Source organism: Cuculus canorus, chromosome 1 (genome assembly GCF_017976375.1).
Source record: "Cuculus canorus isolate bCucCan1 chromosome 1, bCucCan1.pri, whole genome shotgun sequence".
Taxonomy (NCBI): domain Eukaryota; kingdom Metazoa; phylum Chordata; class Aves; order Cuculiformes; family Cuculidae; genus Cuculus; species Cuculus canorus.
This window is the reverse complement of record NC_071401.1, coordinates 98,351,627-98,369,410: the sequence shown is the minus strand read 5'-3', so window position 1 is coordinate 98,369,410 and position 17,784 is coordinate 98,351,627. Positions and strand designations below refer to the sequence as shown.

The 17,784-nt window shown below is 38.8% G+C and overlaps 1 protein-coding gene across 6 annotated transcripts in view; it reads left to right on the top strand.

Annotated features, from left to right (window-relative positions):
- The first annotated feature begins 3,256 nt into the window (after nucleotides 1-3,256).
- The window catches only part of MAP3K7CL (MAP3K7 C-terminal like), a 44,040-nt gene continuing 29,512 nt past the window's right edge, over nucleotides 3,257-17,784 (top strand). The window contains exons 1-3 of one of the 6 annotated variants that reach the window (XM_054056636.1): nucleotides 3,257-3,646; nucleotides 11,644-11,855; nucleotides 15,334-15,440. In XM_054056636.1, coding sequence (XP_053912611.1) covers nucleotides 3,588-3,646; nucleotides 11,644-11,855; nucleotides 15,334-15,440 — 378 coding nt within the window. In that variant the 5' untranslated portion in view covers nucleotides 3,257-3,587. Of the gene's footprint in view, nucleotides 3,647-10,749; nucleotides 10,868-11,643; nucleotides 11,856-14,824; nucleotides 15,441-17,585; nucleotides 17,726-17,784 lie in introns of those variants that run through there. The other 5 variants (XM_054056638.1, XM_054056640.1, XM_009567142.2 and 2 more) reach the window with 5 other exon arrangements.

The following is a 17,784-nucleotide window of genomic DNA, read 5'->3' as shown; positions in this document are numbered from 1 at the left end:
GTTCAATTGGTTGGACTGCTGATCTGTAACTGCAGGATATGTTTTGGCTCCCTATGACTAATACCTTGCATGACCTCAGGCAGGTCCCTAATGATTCATCAACAGTTAAAAGTTTTGTCACTTTTTAACTCTGTATTTTACATTCTCAGTGCCATCATCTGCATGTAGCTATCTCATTATTGCAAGACTTAACCTGAGTAAATTTTTTTTTCAGATATGAAATAGATTGGTTAAATGATGAAATGGCTTCCTGGAAATTTTGCAGTTTTCAGCCAGGAAGTCCATGGCTCTTTTCCTGTAGGATCCTTTCAGCTGTCTAGGTGGATTGCTAACCTGGGTTTAAATTATGATGCCCCAAAATAATTTATATCAAAAAATGTTTCTGAGCTCATTGGTATACACTGGTATTATTCGCCTTCCTTGGTTTTCACTAAGACAAGTATCAGAGGAATCAAAGATTTCACTATTAAAAACACTTCTGAAGTTTACATGCACTATAACCTTTTCCTAACAAGAGAGGTTGAATATTTATCTTTGCATAACTTCTGAACTATGTTCTCTGTTTTTTCAGAGATGGCCTCTTCAAAGCACTTACTTCATAAGAACCTTAGTAAATGTTAGTTCAGAAATTAAATCAAGAGTTGTTATTGCCTGGCGATGTGGCATGTTAACCTTGTGAGCATTGATCCTTCAAAGAAGATGACATTCCCTTTCTGAGTCTTAAGTAATTAAAATCCTGTTATTTAATTAGTTTCTTAAGCGATACAGGAAATGTAGCTTGTGTAATGTTGGAATTACAGCAAAAAGCAAATACAGCTCACGCAGGCCAATAGTAACCATCACAGCATTACACGGTCCATCTTGTTAGATAAGTCTGCGTAGATAAAAGAAGCAACTTGAGGGTGAAAGACTGAACTCTTCTTATTCAGCACTTCAGCTGTCCAGTTCACTTCAGTTTAGGCTTCTTTCTCGGTGCTGCTTTTGCTTGGAGAAGTGAATATCCCCGTGTTTGTTTCTACTTGTAATATTGCAGACTCATGAAGTTCACAGTTGTTCTACAATTCCACACTCCAGGTTCAGTATTTTAAGTAAGGACAGTGGCCACAAAGGCAGTCCCACCTCTGGCTGCTTGTTTCACCTCTGCGTTCTGTAGCATTGCAGTGCTACAGACTAGGGGAAGAGTGGCTAGAAAGCTGCCTGGAGAAGAAGGGCCTGGGGATGTTGATTGACAGCTGACTTGACATGAGCCAGCAGTGTGCCCGGGTGGCCAAGGAGGCCAGTGGCATCTTGGCTTGTATCAGAAACGGCGTGACCAGCAGGTCCAGGGCGGTTATTCTGCCCCTGTACTCGGCACTGGTGAGACCACACCTCAAATACTGTGTTCAGTTCTGGGCCCCTCACCACAAGAAGGATGTTGAGGCTCTAAAGTGTCCAGAGAAGAGCAACGAAGCTGGTGAAGAGGCTGGAGAAAAAGTCTTACGAGGAGCAGCTGAGGGAACTGGGGTTGTTTAGCCTTGAGAAGGGGAGACTGAGGGGAGACATTATTGCTTTCTACAACTACTTGAAAGGAGGTTGTAGAGAGGAGGGTGCTAGCCTCTTCTCCCAAGAGTCAGGTGATAGGATGAGAGGGAATGGCCTTAAGCTGTGCCAGAGGAGGTTCAGATTGGATATTGGGAAAACTTCTTCACAGAAAGGATCATCGGGCATTGGCAGAGGCTGCCCAAGGGGGTGATTGAGTCACCATCCCTGGAGGTATTTAAAAGATGGGTAGACGAGGTGCTCGGGGACATGGTTTAGTCACAGATAGGAATGGTTGGACTCGATGATCCAAGAGGTCTTTTCCAACCTGGTGATTCTATGATTCTCCTTCCCCCTCTCATAAATCCCCTTTTGCCAAACATTTGTGCTCCCGTGCGATGAAAGAACTTAGGGAACTGATTTGCATCAAGACTAACCCAAAAGAAGCCTGGCCAGCTTTCAGCAGGGCAGCAGTCTCTCTGTGGCAGTGCTGCTTTATGCTGTCTTCAAATATTTCTGGAACCACCCTGTTGGCAGAATGCCTTTATTGAAGCTTATGCTAGCTACATCTTTTAAAGCCAGAATACTGCTAAAGTGAAAATATATATGTATGTTTGTTATTATGAAAATATACAATATGCATATCTGTATTAAACTATCACTGTTTTAATCTCTGTTTTAAACATCTGTTTAAACATATCACTGTTTTAAACATCTCTGTTTTAATCCAGAGTTATTTGGGACTTGCTGTCTAATCACGACTTTGACTTGGCCTTGATCTTTTTTTAGCTATTCATGTACACCATTTATATTCTTCACAGACATTGCTGTGCTAAAAGACCATCCAAAGGTCAGAGGGCCGGCTATTGGCAGTTGGCTGCCCTTTCACCAGCCATAATCTATTACTGTACACATGGAAATCCCCAGCTTATCTGTAGGTACATGTTTGTCAAATTTGAGGATGGTAAAATTTCAACAAGATCCCAGGAAGTTCATAAAAAGGACAGAATGTTTATTTCTATTTGCTTTTTCAGCAGTGGGAACCTGAGCAATTGGGAAACAAGGGGTAGAAAAGTATCTGCTGAAGTTATGAGTACAACATCTGACTTTGTTAGTCCAACAACACTGACATCTGGTCAATGAAAAAATGTGAGAGGCATGTTGAGGAAACCCCAAAGACCATACCTAGTTTGCAGAGAATCCTGCTTATACCTGAAACAGAGAACTGTGAACAACACGGGGCTGAATATTAAGGGTGAACTTAATTCTCTTAGTAAGAGCAGCAGCAGTTACATCAACTTTTCCCAGGCTGTGCTTATCTCACTTGTGACATAATGAGAAGGAGCGCTCTAATCTACTAGCATACTTCTAATAATCTATGTATTACTTAGGTCATTGGTCCCCAGCTCCTGGGTTAAACACTACACGGATCCTGGGCTTATCTCATTTGCTGGTACAGAGGATTGCAAGCTAGATAGGAAAACAAGATTTCCTTACCATTTGTGTATTCTTACCTCAGAGTATGTGCTTTCTGCAGTAGCTAATCCAGTCAGTTTGAGTCACTGGAAAGCACTTCTGGGGATTTTAGAGTATTATATACCCTAAATAGACTCTCTATTATAATTATAATATTTTATATATATATATTCTATATTGTAATATATTATAATATATTAAATATACTCTATGTTATACACTGTCTCTATATAGAGTACCGATAGAGTGTCAGTAGGTTAAATTATTTGAAAATGTTGATATATTGAAACAGTGATAGCAGTCCCCGTCTGAGTTAAGGATCCAGTAGCTCTGATTCTGCTCTCACAAGTGGCAAGAATTCAGAGGTTCCTCTAAACAAATAAGTTCAGAAAGGATGATAGTCTCAGAAAGAATTGACGCAGTTTGTATTGATTTTATATTGTAGGTACATTCAAAGTATAAAATCATGCTGGGGCGCTGGTACAGTACACACCAAAATACAATGCAAGAGTGTCTACTTCATGAGAGAAATGAAAATTGATGAGTTCTTTCTGGTTTTGATGTCATAAGAAAGCAAGCATCATTGGGCAAAAATGACATGTCTTCTAGATGGTGCTGCTGCTTTGCATGAGGAGGTCAAATCCAGGATTAGGTAAGTGTTAGAGAAACATCTCACTTTGGTTTTCATAGTGGTTGTATGGGAAGCTTTTTCTAGCAGAGTGCACAAGAGCCTGGAAATAGTTGGAAATACAGGCCAACTGCTATTGAAAGTTCAGCAGTTATTGTTGGGATGGGAAGAATTTATCAGTACCTGTGTGAATGTGGAAACTTGGAAAATACCAAACTGAGGAGTGAGGGAAATAAGAATTTTAGGCTGTAATTAGAAAATGTAGGAAATAGAGGTGGTGCGCTTGGCATTGAATAGAGGAAGACTTCTGCAGAAATAGCACCCAAATGAAGTCATTAGGAGTAAAATAAATAGCAACGGTCTGCAGACTCCTCAAAACAACCTTCTACCACACCCGAATTACATTTCTTTCAGCTCTGCAGACACTGAGCAGAAAAAGGTAGCTAAAGACTACAACTGATGTTGGTTGGTGCCTGGGCCACAGGTGTCTGTGATCTTTCTGCGCTGTGTCATGCCTTGACTTGGATGCCCAATCTGGAATCTTCTAAGGATGATCTAAAACAGTCCTAGATTTTCTGGACAAAGAGGTTTTTCCAATTTTTGCTTTGTTTCTCTACTCAAATAATTTTACAGACCTTGTCCAAGTAACTACACATTTTATTTCTCGTATTGTCCCCATTCTTCTTTGAGGATTAATTTTACAATTCTTCATCATTTGCCATCTGAATATACCTGCTGAGGAATCCATTAATCCTCCAGAACTCAGGTCAATGGGAGTCTCCTGGCCCACCTGCCTCTCAGTCAAGCCCAGGGTATGCAGAGCATTCTCGTTCTTGCTGCCAACATAAAGCACGACCCACCAGCACGAGCTGGGGAACTTCTGTGCGTCCCATTATTTCCTGGCTACTCTGTCAGGGCTGTATATTTGCCAGCAGCTCAGAAACTGGCTTGAATCCATGCTGGCCGTGAATCAAAAGAATTCCAAGGACACCTTCGCAGCCCTCATTTCTGCACTGCATAACCTTCCTAGCTATAACTAAGAATTATAGCATTCACAGTAATGCATAGTCTTTCCTACATGATTCTTGATGTATTTAGAGAAAAGTTAATGAGTAAATACTGTGCACTTCTGCAAAGCAGGAGATACTATACCACGTTGTACAAATAAAGGCATCATGACAGTGTAGTAGGGGGCAAAGGCCACAGAATAGATGCATGCCAAAAGTTGGGACTATCACACAGGATTTGTTAACAGTATTGCATGCTGAAACCCCCTCGAAGTGTGATCTTGTGTTTGAAAAGTAGACACATCAACTACTGCCTAAAAAACTGTTGAACTGAAGGATACACCATTGCTATTTAAGTTCCCCAGTAGAGAAAAATAAAGCAACATGTATATGTACAAAATAATTATGGACAGTTACCAAAGTATCATTTAAGCGGTGTAATACGATTTACATATAAAGAATAAGCAGAGATCATTTTATAATAAAAAACTTCAAAACAGGTAAATGTGAATGTGCCAATGTTATAATATGTTAAAAAGAAAAGTTAATGTCCTGGAGGATTACTTAATAAGCAAATCACCCTAATGTACCTCTAATAAACAGGAACTAATGTTTGTACAGTGCTATGATGATATGTAAAGCTACTGAAATGCTGCATTACTTTGTTCACTCAGATTTGCATGTATTTGCTAAGTATTTGATCCAGATGCTTTGCCTACTACACAATGAATGGGTGAAATAAGAACAAGACAACTAGGCTGAGGGAAGCAAAAGGATATTACCAGACACTAAAGTTTCAACGTGAAAGTGGCAGCACCACATCTCTGACTTAGCAGTATCAGTAGTTGTCGGTTATCAGCCAAATTTAATTCTGAAACCTGTATTAGGGTTAAGATTCTTGAAACAGTAATCAACTAGTGAAGAAATCTCTGCCTTTTTTGCTTTTGAAGGATAGTTGTTCCAACTGTTTTTCATTGTCAGTATTGCTTACCTTACCAGATCTGCAGGCCAGGTGTTCCTTGTGCTTAGCAAGGAATAGATTTTATCTGTGATTAATTTGATCTTCTTAATTTCTATCATTTTATTGTTTTTAACATAGAACAGTGAATTGAATGTCTAAATGATTGTTACAAATCTTTATGGTCCAGATACTGAGTTCTAATGGCTAAAATAGTTGGCAAGGGATGCAGCTGCAGCAACGGTAAGTTCTGTGTCTGAGTGCTAGATCGAGGTGTACTGCTGGGTTCCCAGAGCCGGGGAAACATGAGGCCCATTAGTCTTACTTCAGTCCCTGGGAAAGTTATGGAAAGAATCTTCATGGGAGCTAACACAACTCAAATGAAGTACATGATTGGGATAAACCATCACAGATTCACCAAGGTCATATTGTGGTTGACAAAACTGACCGCTTTCTGTGCCAAGTCACCTGCCTGAGTGATATTGAGTGAGCAGTGGACATTGTCTACCTGGATTTCCCCAAGCCTTTTGATATGGTTTCCCACAGCCACATCATAGAGAAACTGATGCATCATGGTCTCTACAATTGGTCTGTGCGATGGGCAGGGGACTGGCTGACAGGTAGCACCCAGAGGATGGTGGTAAATAGTTCCTTTTCAAAGAGACAATCTGTCACAAGTGGGGTCACCCAGGGATCTGTATTAGGCCCACCACTGTCTAATATTCTCATAAGTGATCTGCATGATAGGAACGAGCGTACCCTGATAAGGTTTGCTGATCATGCTAATCTTGGTGGGGAAGTAGACACTTTGGAAGGGAGAGCCACCCTTCAGGAAGACTTGGATAAGCTGGAAGAGTGTAAACAAGAACCTTAGGAAGTTCAACAAGGACAAATGCAAGGTGTTGCACCTGAGAAAACATAATGCAGGAGTGCCACACAGGCTGGAATCTACTCATCTAGGGAGCAGCTCTGTGGAAAGGGGGAGCTGGTGGACAAAAGCTCAGTATGACTGAACAGTGTGCTGCTGCAGCAAAGGAAGCCAACAGGATGCTGGGTTGCATCAACAAGTGCATCTCCAGCAGAGATAAAGAAGTCATTATCCCACTCAGTGCTTGTCAGGCTGCACCTGAAATACCATGTCTAGTTTTAGTCCTCGCTGGACAAAAAAGATGTGGACAAGCTGGAGAGGGTCTAGAGAATGACCACAAAGATGATCGAAGGACTGGGAAGCCTGCCACGTAAGGAAAGGGTGAGAGAACTCAGTTTATGAGAACTCAGTTTTGAGAAAAGAAAGCTTAAGAGACACCTTATCACCATGTGCCAGTATTTAAAGAGTGATTACAAAGAAGATGGATACTCCCTTTTTACAAGGAGACATATGGAAAAGAAGAAGGGTAGTGGGTACAAGTTACTCCTAGAGAGATACCAATTGGACACAAGGAATATTTTTCACAATGAGAACAATTGGGCATTGGCATAATCTCCTCAGGGAAGTGGCGGATTCCCCAGCACTGGACACACTTAAGATTCATCTGGACCTGTTGCTGGACCATCTTACCTAGACTGATCTTCTGCCAAGAAAGGCTGTACCAGATGTCTTTGAGGTCCCTTCCAACCCAGTATTCTACAAAAACATGGGCATCAGTAAACGATTTATGAAATTCACAACAGATTTTCTGCTAATCATTCTCTTGCATGAAAATGATCCAAAGCATCACATTGATTATTTTGGTCCACTAACAGATGTCCTTGTTGTCAGCCAGCTGGCAAAGAGACAGCAGAAGACATTAAACCAGTGCTTGACATAGGACAATATGTGGCAGTAAGCCCTATGACCACTCTCTTACTTTGAACATCAGCATGTCATGGGATTAGGAGGGAATCATCTATATTTCCAACACCTGCAGAAACTCTGAGAGACTAATTGTCTTGTTTGATGACTTACAAAGGCTTTGGACAGGTTGGCCCAGAAGACACCACCTTCACAGAAAGGAGTGGTGGAAGCAGAGTGTACAGGATCCCAAATCACACTGCTGTGGTTTTGCTTCATTTGAACTTAATTTGATTTATTAATAAAAGATGACATTTGACAGTTAGACTTGCTTTATGCTTGGACTCAGAAAAATACAGTAGAGCAGGGTAACTTTGGGAAGGACGTGAAACCCAAAGCAGTCATTCAGCAGTGTGTGAGTCCATTTACGATGCTTTTGAAAACACTGGTGTAACTCACTTTCCTCTCATCAGCAGTTTGATGCCAACTTTTCAAGCCTTCAGAGTCCCTGAAATTTGAACTGTGACACCTTGTGGGGTATTTCATTGCGCCTCTATGCAGCAGAGGACATACAATAGACTAACCAGCAATTTGTCTTTGATCTTGTGTTTCTGTTACTGCTGGCATGTACAGGAGAACTAAAAAAGAAAACTGTTCTAATGAGACTTATAAAGGATTATGAATTTGAGAGCTAATAATGAATTTTACATAGTAGAATCGCAGTCCAGGCTGAAACAGTGAAATGCAGATTGTATGCTTTTAAGAATGCCAAGTACAGTATTTTTAATGGAAAAAAAAAACCCAGAAAACCACGAAGGAAAAAAATTCTCATTATTTTCTCCACTAATGATGTGGGTTAAGTTACTAGTAATGGTGTGGCTTATTCAGTTAATCGACTGTCAGACTTAGTACTTGTAATTATCTCAGGACTTTTAACGGGATGAAAATACGGGAACTCTTAGAACAAGTGTGATTATAGTTTTTTCCTGTTGCATGATATGTGGTTCCAAAAGGCTCCAAATGCTCCGGGAGCCCTACTGCAGACTTCTCAGCAGCTCTAAAGAAAAGGTTGTTTTCAGTTGTGCATCTTTGTCTAGCTGCCTAGAGGGTCCCAGATATGTGCTTTCAATGTTTCTTCCTGAAATACTGGAGAAAAAAATAAATGCTCTGCATAACATCTTACATTCTCATAGGAACCTACTTTAACTTTTTTGTCTCTATTTCTTGGTTTAAGGAGTTTTAAGTGAGATTATGGTGAAATCTGTGAGTGATAATGTGAAGATCAATAGCAAAAGGCTAGTAATATTTGGATTCTGAGAACTTTAAAAAAGGGGTTTCATCAGCACGTGAGATCAGACAATGTTTCTCAATTTTCACTATTTTGTAATCATGGCAAATCATGGCTTGAAAAATGTTTTAAGAAAACAAATATATGAAACAGTTTTTCCTACTTTTTTTTTGCACATTTAAAATTCAAAAGCAGTTTCTTGTGTCTATATGCCATGTTTTTTGTAACTTTTGAAAGCATTGCTTTAAAATTGAAATGTCATCAACTGCTAAGATGCAGTATTACAAAATATCTAATTCTAGTCAACAGCACTGTTTCTGGATTTAACATTTCAAGAATTGTGGGCTTTATTAATAGCTAGGTTTTTTTCATTTAAAATCACTGTTGTTTTACTTACGGTTGTAAAACTGTAGAAAATAAGTGAATGGAATAGGAGTATTTTGCATTTTAGGTATTTCCATAGTAATTTTCTAATTTTGCACTACGTTTGAAGCCTTGTAATACTCAAATTGGAGACCAATTGATGATCTAAACTGTAACCTGAAACATACAATTTTCCCCAAAAAGGGTATGTGCTACCCCATGTATCTTACAGCTTTTCTTATGATGCCATTGATAACTGCTTGAGACTGCAGTCCTGTGTTTCATGAAGTTTGATCTGAAATGAACCAGAAATTAAGATCTAACTGCTCATCTAAGGGACAGGCATTCAAGATATGACGGAGCTTCACATGTAGTTAGAGATGTTGTGTTTTATAAGATAACAATCTTAAACTTTTTTTATCAGGAGTCTGTAATTCAGATAATTTAAAGATCAGTATTCCTTGCTGCCCCCTTGTGAAGGTGGTATTCCTGTCACTCTCACGTGAGAATCAGAATTTATAGAGCTCAAGCAAGTGCTACTGCAGCCTGCATATACTTCATGGTATTAAAACAATTAGCTGGTATTGCCCACAGAGCTCTTCTTTTTTTTTTTAAAAAAAAAAAGACATTAAAAAAGATTCAGTACAGATTTAGTTTGGAGATATCATTTTGTTGTTCGATTGCTGTCGATCATCACATGAAGAAAATCATAACATCTCAACTAGGAGGATGCATGAACATGATATGGTGAATCAAAGTTGTTCTTTGACAAAAATTACTGTAGGAAGGGAAATTTATTATTAAAAAAATTACCTGATTAATGCCGATTTTACATTAATATGCTATACTGGTGAACACTCAGTATCGAAATAGTCAATAGGTTTCAAATGGTGCAACATTATATTGTTCTGATATAGGTTTTGTACTGTCTTCAAGGGCTCTTTGAGATGAGATAGATGGATGGCTTTCTCGAATGTGTCCTCTAAGGGGCAGCATTGAAGAGCAGGTCCCTGTAAACGGATCTTTCTAATAGGGAGCAGACGTTAGCGAGTGACTAAGAAATTAGTGCTTATTCTCTGTTGTCTGGAATTATTGGTTTTCAAAGGTAAACAATATGTGTGGTAGTCATTACTGCCAATCTGCCAACAAATGTGTAGCAGGCACGTTTCAGGCTCTTAAGTGATAAAACCTTTGGAATTCTCTCTGGTGGAGTACTCAAAATGATATAAAAATTTGGGTGTTTTGTTATTTTTTTTTTCCAGTGAGAAACTGATGGTTGGAGCCTATTTGCATTTATTTCTTGTGAGAAATATCAATATTATGTCATTTCTAGAAACAATATGTCATCTTGACTAATGTTAATTCAATAACGTTGTCTGTCCTGTCACTATTGCACTTAAACAGTATTGTGTGGGTGACTTAATATGGGAATATTCTGGAGTATTAATATCACTGGCTTAATACTGTGCATTAGATCACAAGAATATCTTCTTCTGAAATAGAATGATTATTCTGCTTTTACAGATATGAGAGAGCTATCTTTTACCCTATGATGTCCTTGGATATTGTTTAGTGGCATAATTGGCAAGCAAAATTGACGTTTGTGTTTAAGTGCTTGCAAGAAAGTGCTGGTGTTTCCAGTTAACCAGTGCTAGCCAATGATAGCTTTGAACATTTGACTGCTCGCCTCCCAGAGAATTGCTGCACACTGTAATCTCTAATCTACTTCACCATTCCCTGCTGAGATGACGTGCCACCTGTAATTAGTTTCTAAAGGTTATTTACATCTCCATACTGATACGGGTGAAGCATATAAGTTTGCACCTGCTAATTTCTGACAACAATGAGGCTTATTCTAGTAAGTACTTCTGGCTTCAGCTTTCATCTTGTTCTACATGTAAAAGATATGCAAGAGTCTTTGGAAATATCATATCCCAAAGGCTTCAGTTTTCTTTCTCTCAGTGGAATTAGGTTCCCACAACTTCTGGCTAGAGTTTGCTGTGGAAGTGGAGTTTTTCACCAGTCAGGCTTTCAAGTCATTCAAGATGCAGTTATTTATAGATGGTTTTAAGGCAGGTGTAAAAATTGTTGATTCAACACCAGTGATTCCACTTTATGTTGACTGAGCCAATTTTTTTATTTCTTTGCACCAATCTCCTTCATTAGATCTGTATGCTCCTATATAAGTGAATTCAGCTGTTCCATATCAATTTGTCATTAATTATAAAGGTTCTTATGTGGTATTTTTAAAGTCAGTGCTCAATGTATGTTTCATGTTGGTTTCAGTGTGTTTTTAATGAAAAAATGTTCTGATAGGTTCCTCAGACAGGGTTCAGCCATTTGTGAGTGTAAAGCTTGGGGGGAAAAGTATGTTATGTTACTTGTTTTAAAATACTACACAGGCAAGGAGACTGGAGGTAGTATATAAGAACAGTGCTCTGTTGATTGCTCCAATTGACAGGACTTCGGATGTTAGCTTGTGAGTGAATGCAACAAGAGGAAATGGTGTATATTTGATCTATACCTTTCCATTATGCAAAAGACAAGAAAGAAGTATTCCTTTCTGGTTCTGGATTTCTGAGTGGGAATATTATGATCTAATTATATCATATTGGATGTTCTGATCTCTCCTAGGATAACTGCTGTTGTAGAGAAATCACTTCTCTACCCTGTTCCACACAGACTTGAAATGGTTATCCTTAGGTCAACAAAGAAATTCGGGTTTTGTGGATGCTATGAAGGCATTTATTCAATTACCACGGCAGACAAATGGAATATACTATCTGACTTTTCATATTTAGCTAATTCTGAGCCATACGATCCAAGTGTTATTGGAAATTCTACAGGTAATGTGGAGTTAAATGGCGTGACTCACCAACATTTATGCTTTCAAAGTCATTTTTCTGTAGCCTGGAGCAGCTTCACCCTAATCATCCCTAATATCAGTAAAGAGGACCAAATCCCTCCCACAGTGAGGTCTTTAACAAATTTTGCTGCAGAAATAATTTCATCAGGAACTGTGAGAAATGGGATTCTGTTTGTACTCAGGGGAGTCTGTAAAATTAAGATTTTACTCTGTATGCATTTTTAGGCAAAGCATTTTTATTCTCTTTTAAATTTCTCTTTGGAACATCTTCCCTATACTAGAATATTTAAAGTGTATTTTTAAATAGTGACTGGCAATCTGTGAAACACCATTTTAGCATGAATGAGGTCATATGCTGCTAAATACTACTTATACTAGGAAACTGAGATGAATTGAAAGTAGCACAGCTAAAGAAACGGAAAGCAACAGGTGTTTTATTAGATAGCAGATATTGCCTTCTTTTTTTACGTCTGTAGAATAACTGATACTGCATCCTAAAACTTGTTACAAATTTGCACGTTTCCAGTACTGAATATCAGTAAATCCCAGTGTTCCTAATGTAGAGTGCTTCCTTAGGATGTTTTTGGTGAATAAAATATCATATCTGCCTCTAGCATATCACCAGTTTCATAATGTAATACAGGATTAATAGAAATTTGCTAGGGCACCACGCTTCTGCTGACTAAGAATATACTGGAAATGAAACAAAACAGGCTGTGCTCCTGCACAGAAAAACCTGGAGTTATCGGCGCTATGTAATTTTCACAGAGAAGACTCTATGATGTACGTGCAGCTTGTTAGAAAGGAGTATTTTTTGTGTGTTGTATAAATGGGAGAGTAATTTTCTTAGATAAGCAGATTTTAGTCACCTACTTAGTCAATAGGAGAAGTGGGATTTATGTCTACCCAAAATTTAAAATGCTTTTGATTGTTAATGAGACAGTCAAAGAAGTGCAGCACTCCCAACTTTAATTTTCCCATTGTTTAAAGCTGAAATCTTCTCTAGTTTATTGTTATGAAGTAATTTAGAGAACTTTTAAAGTGTGCTGTTTCAATCCATGTTCTTGGGAGATTTGGCTTCACGGCCTCAATAATAGATAGATGATAACATGGTTACAGTCAAACCTTTCATACTGATGCCTCAAATTTAATGTTCTGTATACAGAATGCTATATTATCATCGCATTTTAAAAATGCACTGCCTTCCATGAAACAGTACTTTCAGGTGACTAATCATTGTGTAAAGCACAGAACTGATATTTAAATGTAAATCAGGGGCCTTTTGGTTTGCGCAGTTTTGGTATCTTAGCACGATTCATAGCTTCTGGGAGCAGCACACCCCTTAGAAGACGAGTGTGCATAATAAGTGAAGTACAGGTGATTTCACCTTCTGTTGTAAAGTGTATATAATAATAATGATTTAACTAGAAGCACTGACATTTAAAAAACAAATATGCAATGTATACAAAACATAAACCTATTATGAGGTCAATTTGCAAATGCACATACTGTTTAAACTGAGTACAACTGAAGTGTCAGTCTAGAAATGCAGTGTTAGAGCCACCTGGAAAAACCACCCCTGGGCTATTTCCCCGTCATTTCTGTCCAAGACCTTTGCTGTCATGTCTATTGAAGATTTTGCATATCTTAAGATTTTATGTAAAGATTTTTTAATCTTTATTGCAATGGCATATAATGAAGGTGCTCATACCATCCAAATACCATCCGTCCATACAAAGCAGAAGAGGACCTTGCAATTTGGAGGAAACTCTGGCTCTGTAGAAACTGAAACAGAATATTTTTTAGTGAATTCACTGGAGCCACAATTTTCCATGTCTTCAAATACTTTAACAGTAATTGAACTTGGAGCTGGAGATCAATATCAACTGCTGATGGTATTGAGCTGTAGCATGTTGTTTGCAACACCCGTTGTGATCAGAGACAAATCTTTCTCCCTCCCCAAGGAAACATGCAGGAAGGAACCCTCAATCTTTTCAGAAACACATCAAGAGAAGAGAAAATGGTTAGTGTAGTCAGAGGCAGAATCCTGCTTTTCACTAGTTTTTGGGGGCAGAGACCATAGTCTGCTTTGAAATCATGCTGGGTTCAAAAAGACAGGCTCACCAGATCCCTAACTAATAGCGTAGCTGTCTGGTACCCTCCTGGGTCATTGCTGAGGGAAAGGAAGTGTGGGGAGAATATCTTTGCAGTTTAGTCATTTCAAAATATGAAAAAGGTCTTTTGAGGCCACAAGAGTGACTGCTGGCTTCCTGAGATTTACACTGATTGGATCAATCCTGGACCAGGGCCAGAAGGTGAGAGGGTGATGAAGGGTGAAAATTTGAGTTCAGACCTTCACATCTCTATTTGTCCTGCAACTTCTCTATATATCAACTGAGCAAAGAGAATCTAGCATGTGCCTGTAAGAGGAGACATGGATTAGATATTTTCTATCTGGAATTTAAAAATATATGATATACTTTCAAAATGCATTTTGAGATGTAAAAGGAGGAGAACTCCCTTTTCAAGCACAGAACAATCCGGATATTCTGTATAATAATTTTGTGCTTTTTCTCCATTTTCCTCTATTGTGACTGACAGCAGTGACTCAAAGAAGTCACGTAGGCAGTATATGTGCATGACACAGCTACAGAAAATAAGTTTAAGAAATTCTTCTTTCTTGTGCTACTACAGGATTTCCCTATTAACCGTTTGCCTGTGGTTTCAAAATGGACAAATAGTATCTGAAATCACATGAGAAAATCCTCTGCCTTCAGTCAAATCTCTGATTCAGTCAGGTTCAGCTATCGCTGCCATCACCAGCTCATCTATAAATACACTTGCTTTCACAGCTTACGCATTCTGAAATTTTCCCGTTGCCTCCTCAGAAGTGCAGGGCTATCGCCTGCAATTAGACAAGACCGGCTTGACCAAAGCCAACACGAACCTAAGCCTAACACGCCGAGCCCATCCCTTGTTGTTAGCTTTGATAGTCGCTGCTATCACTTGATAGTTCAGTTGTAGCCAGTCCAAGTTGGCAGTGTCAGCTCAAGCTGATTGGAGCTGCAGACATTTTTGCTGACTGGAGTCATGCTATCTTTGCCAGTTTGCTGGAATAGACACAGACACTGATTGGGTCATGCTGAAAACATTCCTGTCCTATGAAGCAAGTCTGTTTGTATTTTAGGTTTGCCAGGACTAATGAATTAAAAATCTTGGGCTCGCCACAGTTCGCTGCTTAATAATGCTTGTGACAGAAGGACTTTTTCCTCCGTGAAGCATGACAGCATCGTAATCCCTCGTCACTGGCAAAGAGAGGAAGGAAAAGCAGAATTGTGGAGAAAAGCGGAAAAGGGTGATCTTTTGGGACAGCGAAGCCTATGGGAAGTGCAGGTAGCAGCATGTTGCCCTGACAGCTGTCTCAGCTTCTCAGACCTTGTCAGTTTGTTGCTATGCAGCAGGTGCAGCCTTTTCTTTTATTGAAGCTTTACTCCAGAAAGGCAACGACAAGCCAAGGCAGTGGCTGGCCCTGGATTATACAAGTGCAGACACTCCGCTAAGTGAGGTAAGGCAACAGGTGTGAAAACTGAACTAAATTGATAGAGCTGTAACAGCACTTAATCTGATTTCTGCTGCAGATTTTTTTTTTTAATGGAGAAACAGCAGCCAGTTCTATAGGCAATTGTTGTAAAGAAGGGAGCTGCTCATTAAATCTCATTAAATTCCAGGTTGCCCTTTCACCCTCATCTCTGTCTACAGAGATATTGTACTCTGTGTATGGAGAAAGCAGGTGGGGAATTGGGGGCAGTCGGTCTGCGTGTTTCCTGTATCACCTCATTTGAACACAGTCTGCTTCCACGCCTCTCTGTTCTCTTTGATTGTTTTTTTTGTGATGAAGAGATTGAGGATTCTCCACAAAAAGGAGTGAAGGGATAAATGCAATATTAAAAACAAAACAAAACAAACAAACGGATAGAAGGCTAATTGCTGTGTAAAAAGATAAGACTGATTTTTTGTAGTTTGGAATAAAATGAAAACACTCTTTTGTGTTGTGATAGAACTCGCCATTGCTTATTGAAGACTTCATTGATTTTTGCCCTCAGATAGCAGGTGGTTAAATGAGGCAATTTAAAGACATCACAGACCACAGAGTATGTTACTGGGAAAAGACAACAGATTTACTCCTAGCAATATTGTTATGGCAACTTTAAAGCCCCTAGCAGAATGCCTCATTTTAATTTCTTTGGGTATGATATGAGATGTTAAATATACTCTTATGTGGAAGATAGTTGATATAGTAAGCAGATGTCAGGGGAATATATACCACCAAGATAGAATGATGAACAGCCTTGTTTCAAGGATGTGCTTATCACTTAAAATCTCTTTTCTTTTTCCTCTTTGCCTTGTACTGGGAGGTAAGGAAGAGAAATATGATACAGAACTTTGAACGAGTAATTCTGTGTTTTTTGAAAAAACATGAGATGTCTCACATGTTTCTTATAAAGTGAGAGTCTGGGAGGGAAAAAAGACTTTGATAATGCTCAGACCATAGAAGTTATTTAGTCTAATGCAACACATTTCAAAATAGAATGTTTCAGTTGACTCTGAGGATCTTTTAGTGAATCCAAAAACATACACTCCAGCAGTTGAGTCGACTTTTCTTTGTCTCTGCCCAATTGATAGCAGTTCAAGTTTTGTGTGTCTTGATTATTAGTAACAGGAAATAAAGTACAATCTCTGATATTCTTCATGTGCTAGTAGAAAGAGACATGGTCAGCTCCAAATAAGCTTTATTCAAATTAATGATTTTAGATTATTTGTTGTTTTTTTAAGAAAAGATGATGAACTTCAAATAACTATTTCCCATGTAGCATTGCTACAGAGTAACTCTGTCACTCTGCTAGCTAAATATTAAGACAGAAAAATCAAATAAAGAAAGAAATGCTGAAATTAATGGGCCAAATACAAATTTTATACTCTTCCACTGATAACAAGGCAGTGATGCAAGGGAGGTGTTTGATTTATTTACACATCACCCAGGAAGATTATAATTCTGAAACATTGCTCTGTTCTACTGACTCTCTGAGATTGCCAAATGATTAAGTGTAAATTAGAATGAATTGTTTGGATCTCTGTGCAATACAATGGCTACTTTACTGAAAAACTGCAAAATCATTGGCTTAGGAAATTGGCTTTTGTTTTCATTAGCTAACTGTTGTGTTGTCTACTGATATGTAGTGCAACTTTCTGTAAATTCTTTCTATCTTGCTGAAGAATATGTGTTCTAATTGACTGAGGAGTTTTTATGGTAATTTAAAAGCTACTCTTACAATTGCCCACATAGTTGGTATGGATACAATGCACTCTGGATGGCATAGTCTTCAGTCCTAAAATAATTTCTTTATGGGCAGATCTTTTGCGTGCATGAAGTCCCACTGACTTCATGTTCTCCACACATGAAGCTAGTCAGAAGATTATCTGTGAATTTTAGCAGCTTTGTGCTAGTTATACAAGGAGATTAAGTTTGCATTCAGCTATTTAATAAAGCTCAACCTAAAATGTTCATTCATATGCATAGCAGAGCTTTGAGTGTAACTTTTCAGTGTTCAGAGATGCTTTAATTATACCAATATAGATCGGATCAGCTAATTCTTCTGTTGCTCAGCTAGTGTCCTGCTTGAAATGAACTAGCAGTTTTCTTAATGGACAGGGTTTCATCTCAGTAAAATTTTGGAATCAGTGGTCTCAGAAGAAAGACCGAAGACTGAATAAGGTCTCAGTCGAGGAGTCAGACCCATGCAGACAGACCCCTACACCTGCCCAGAGTTCCACTGAAGAATCACCACCAAGGTTTGGAGACCCAGTAACTTTCTGACCATTGTGTGACTATCAAGCACAGTTTGACTTGG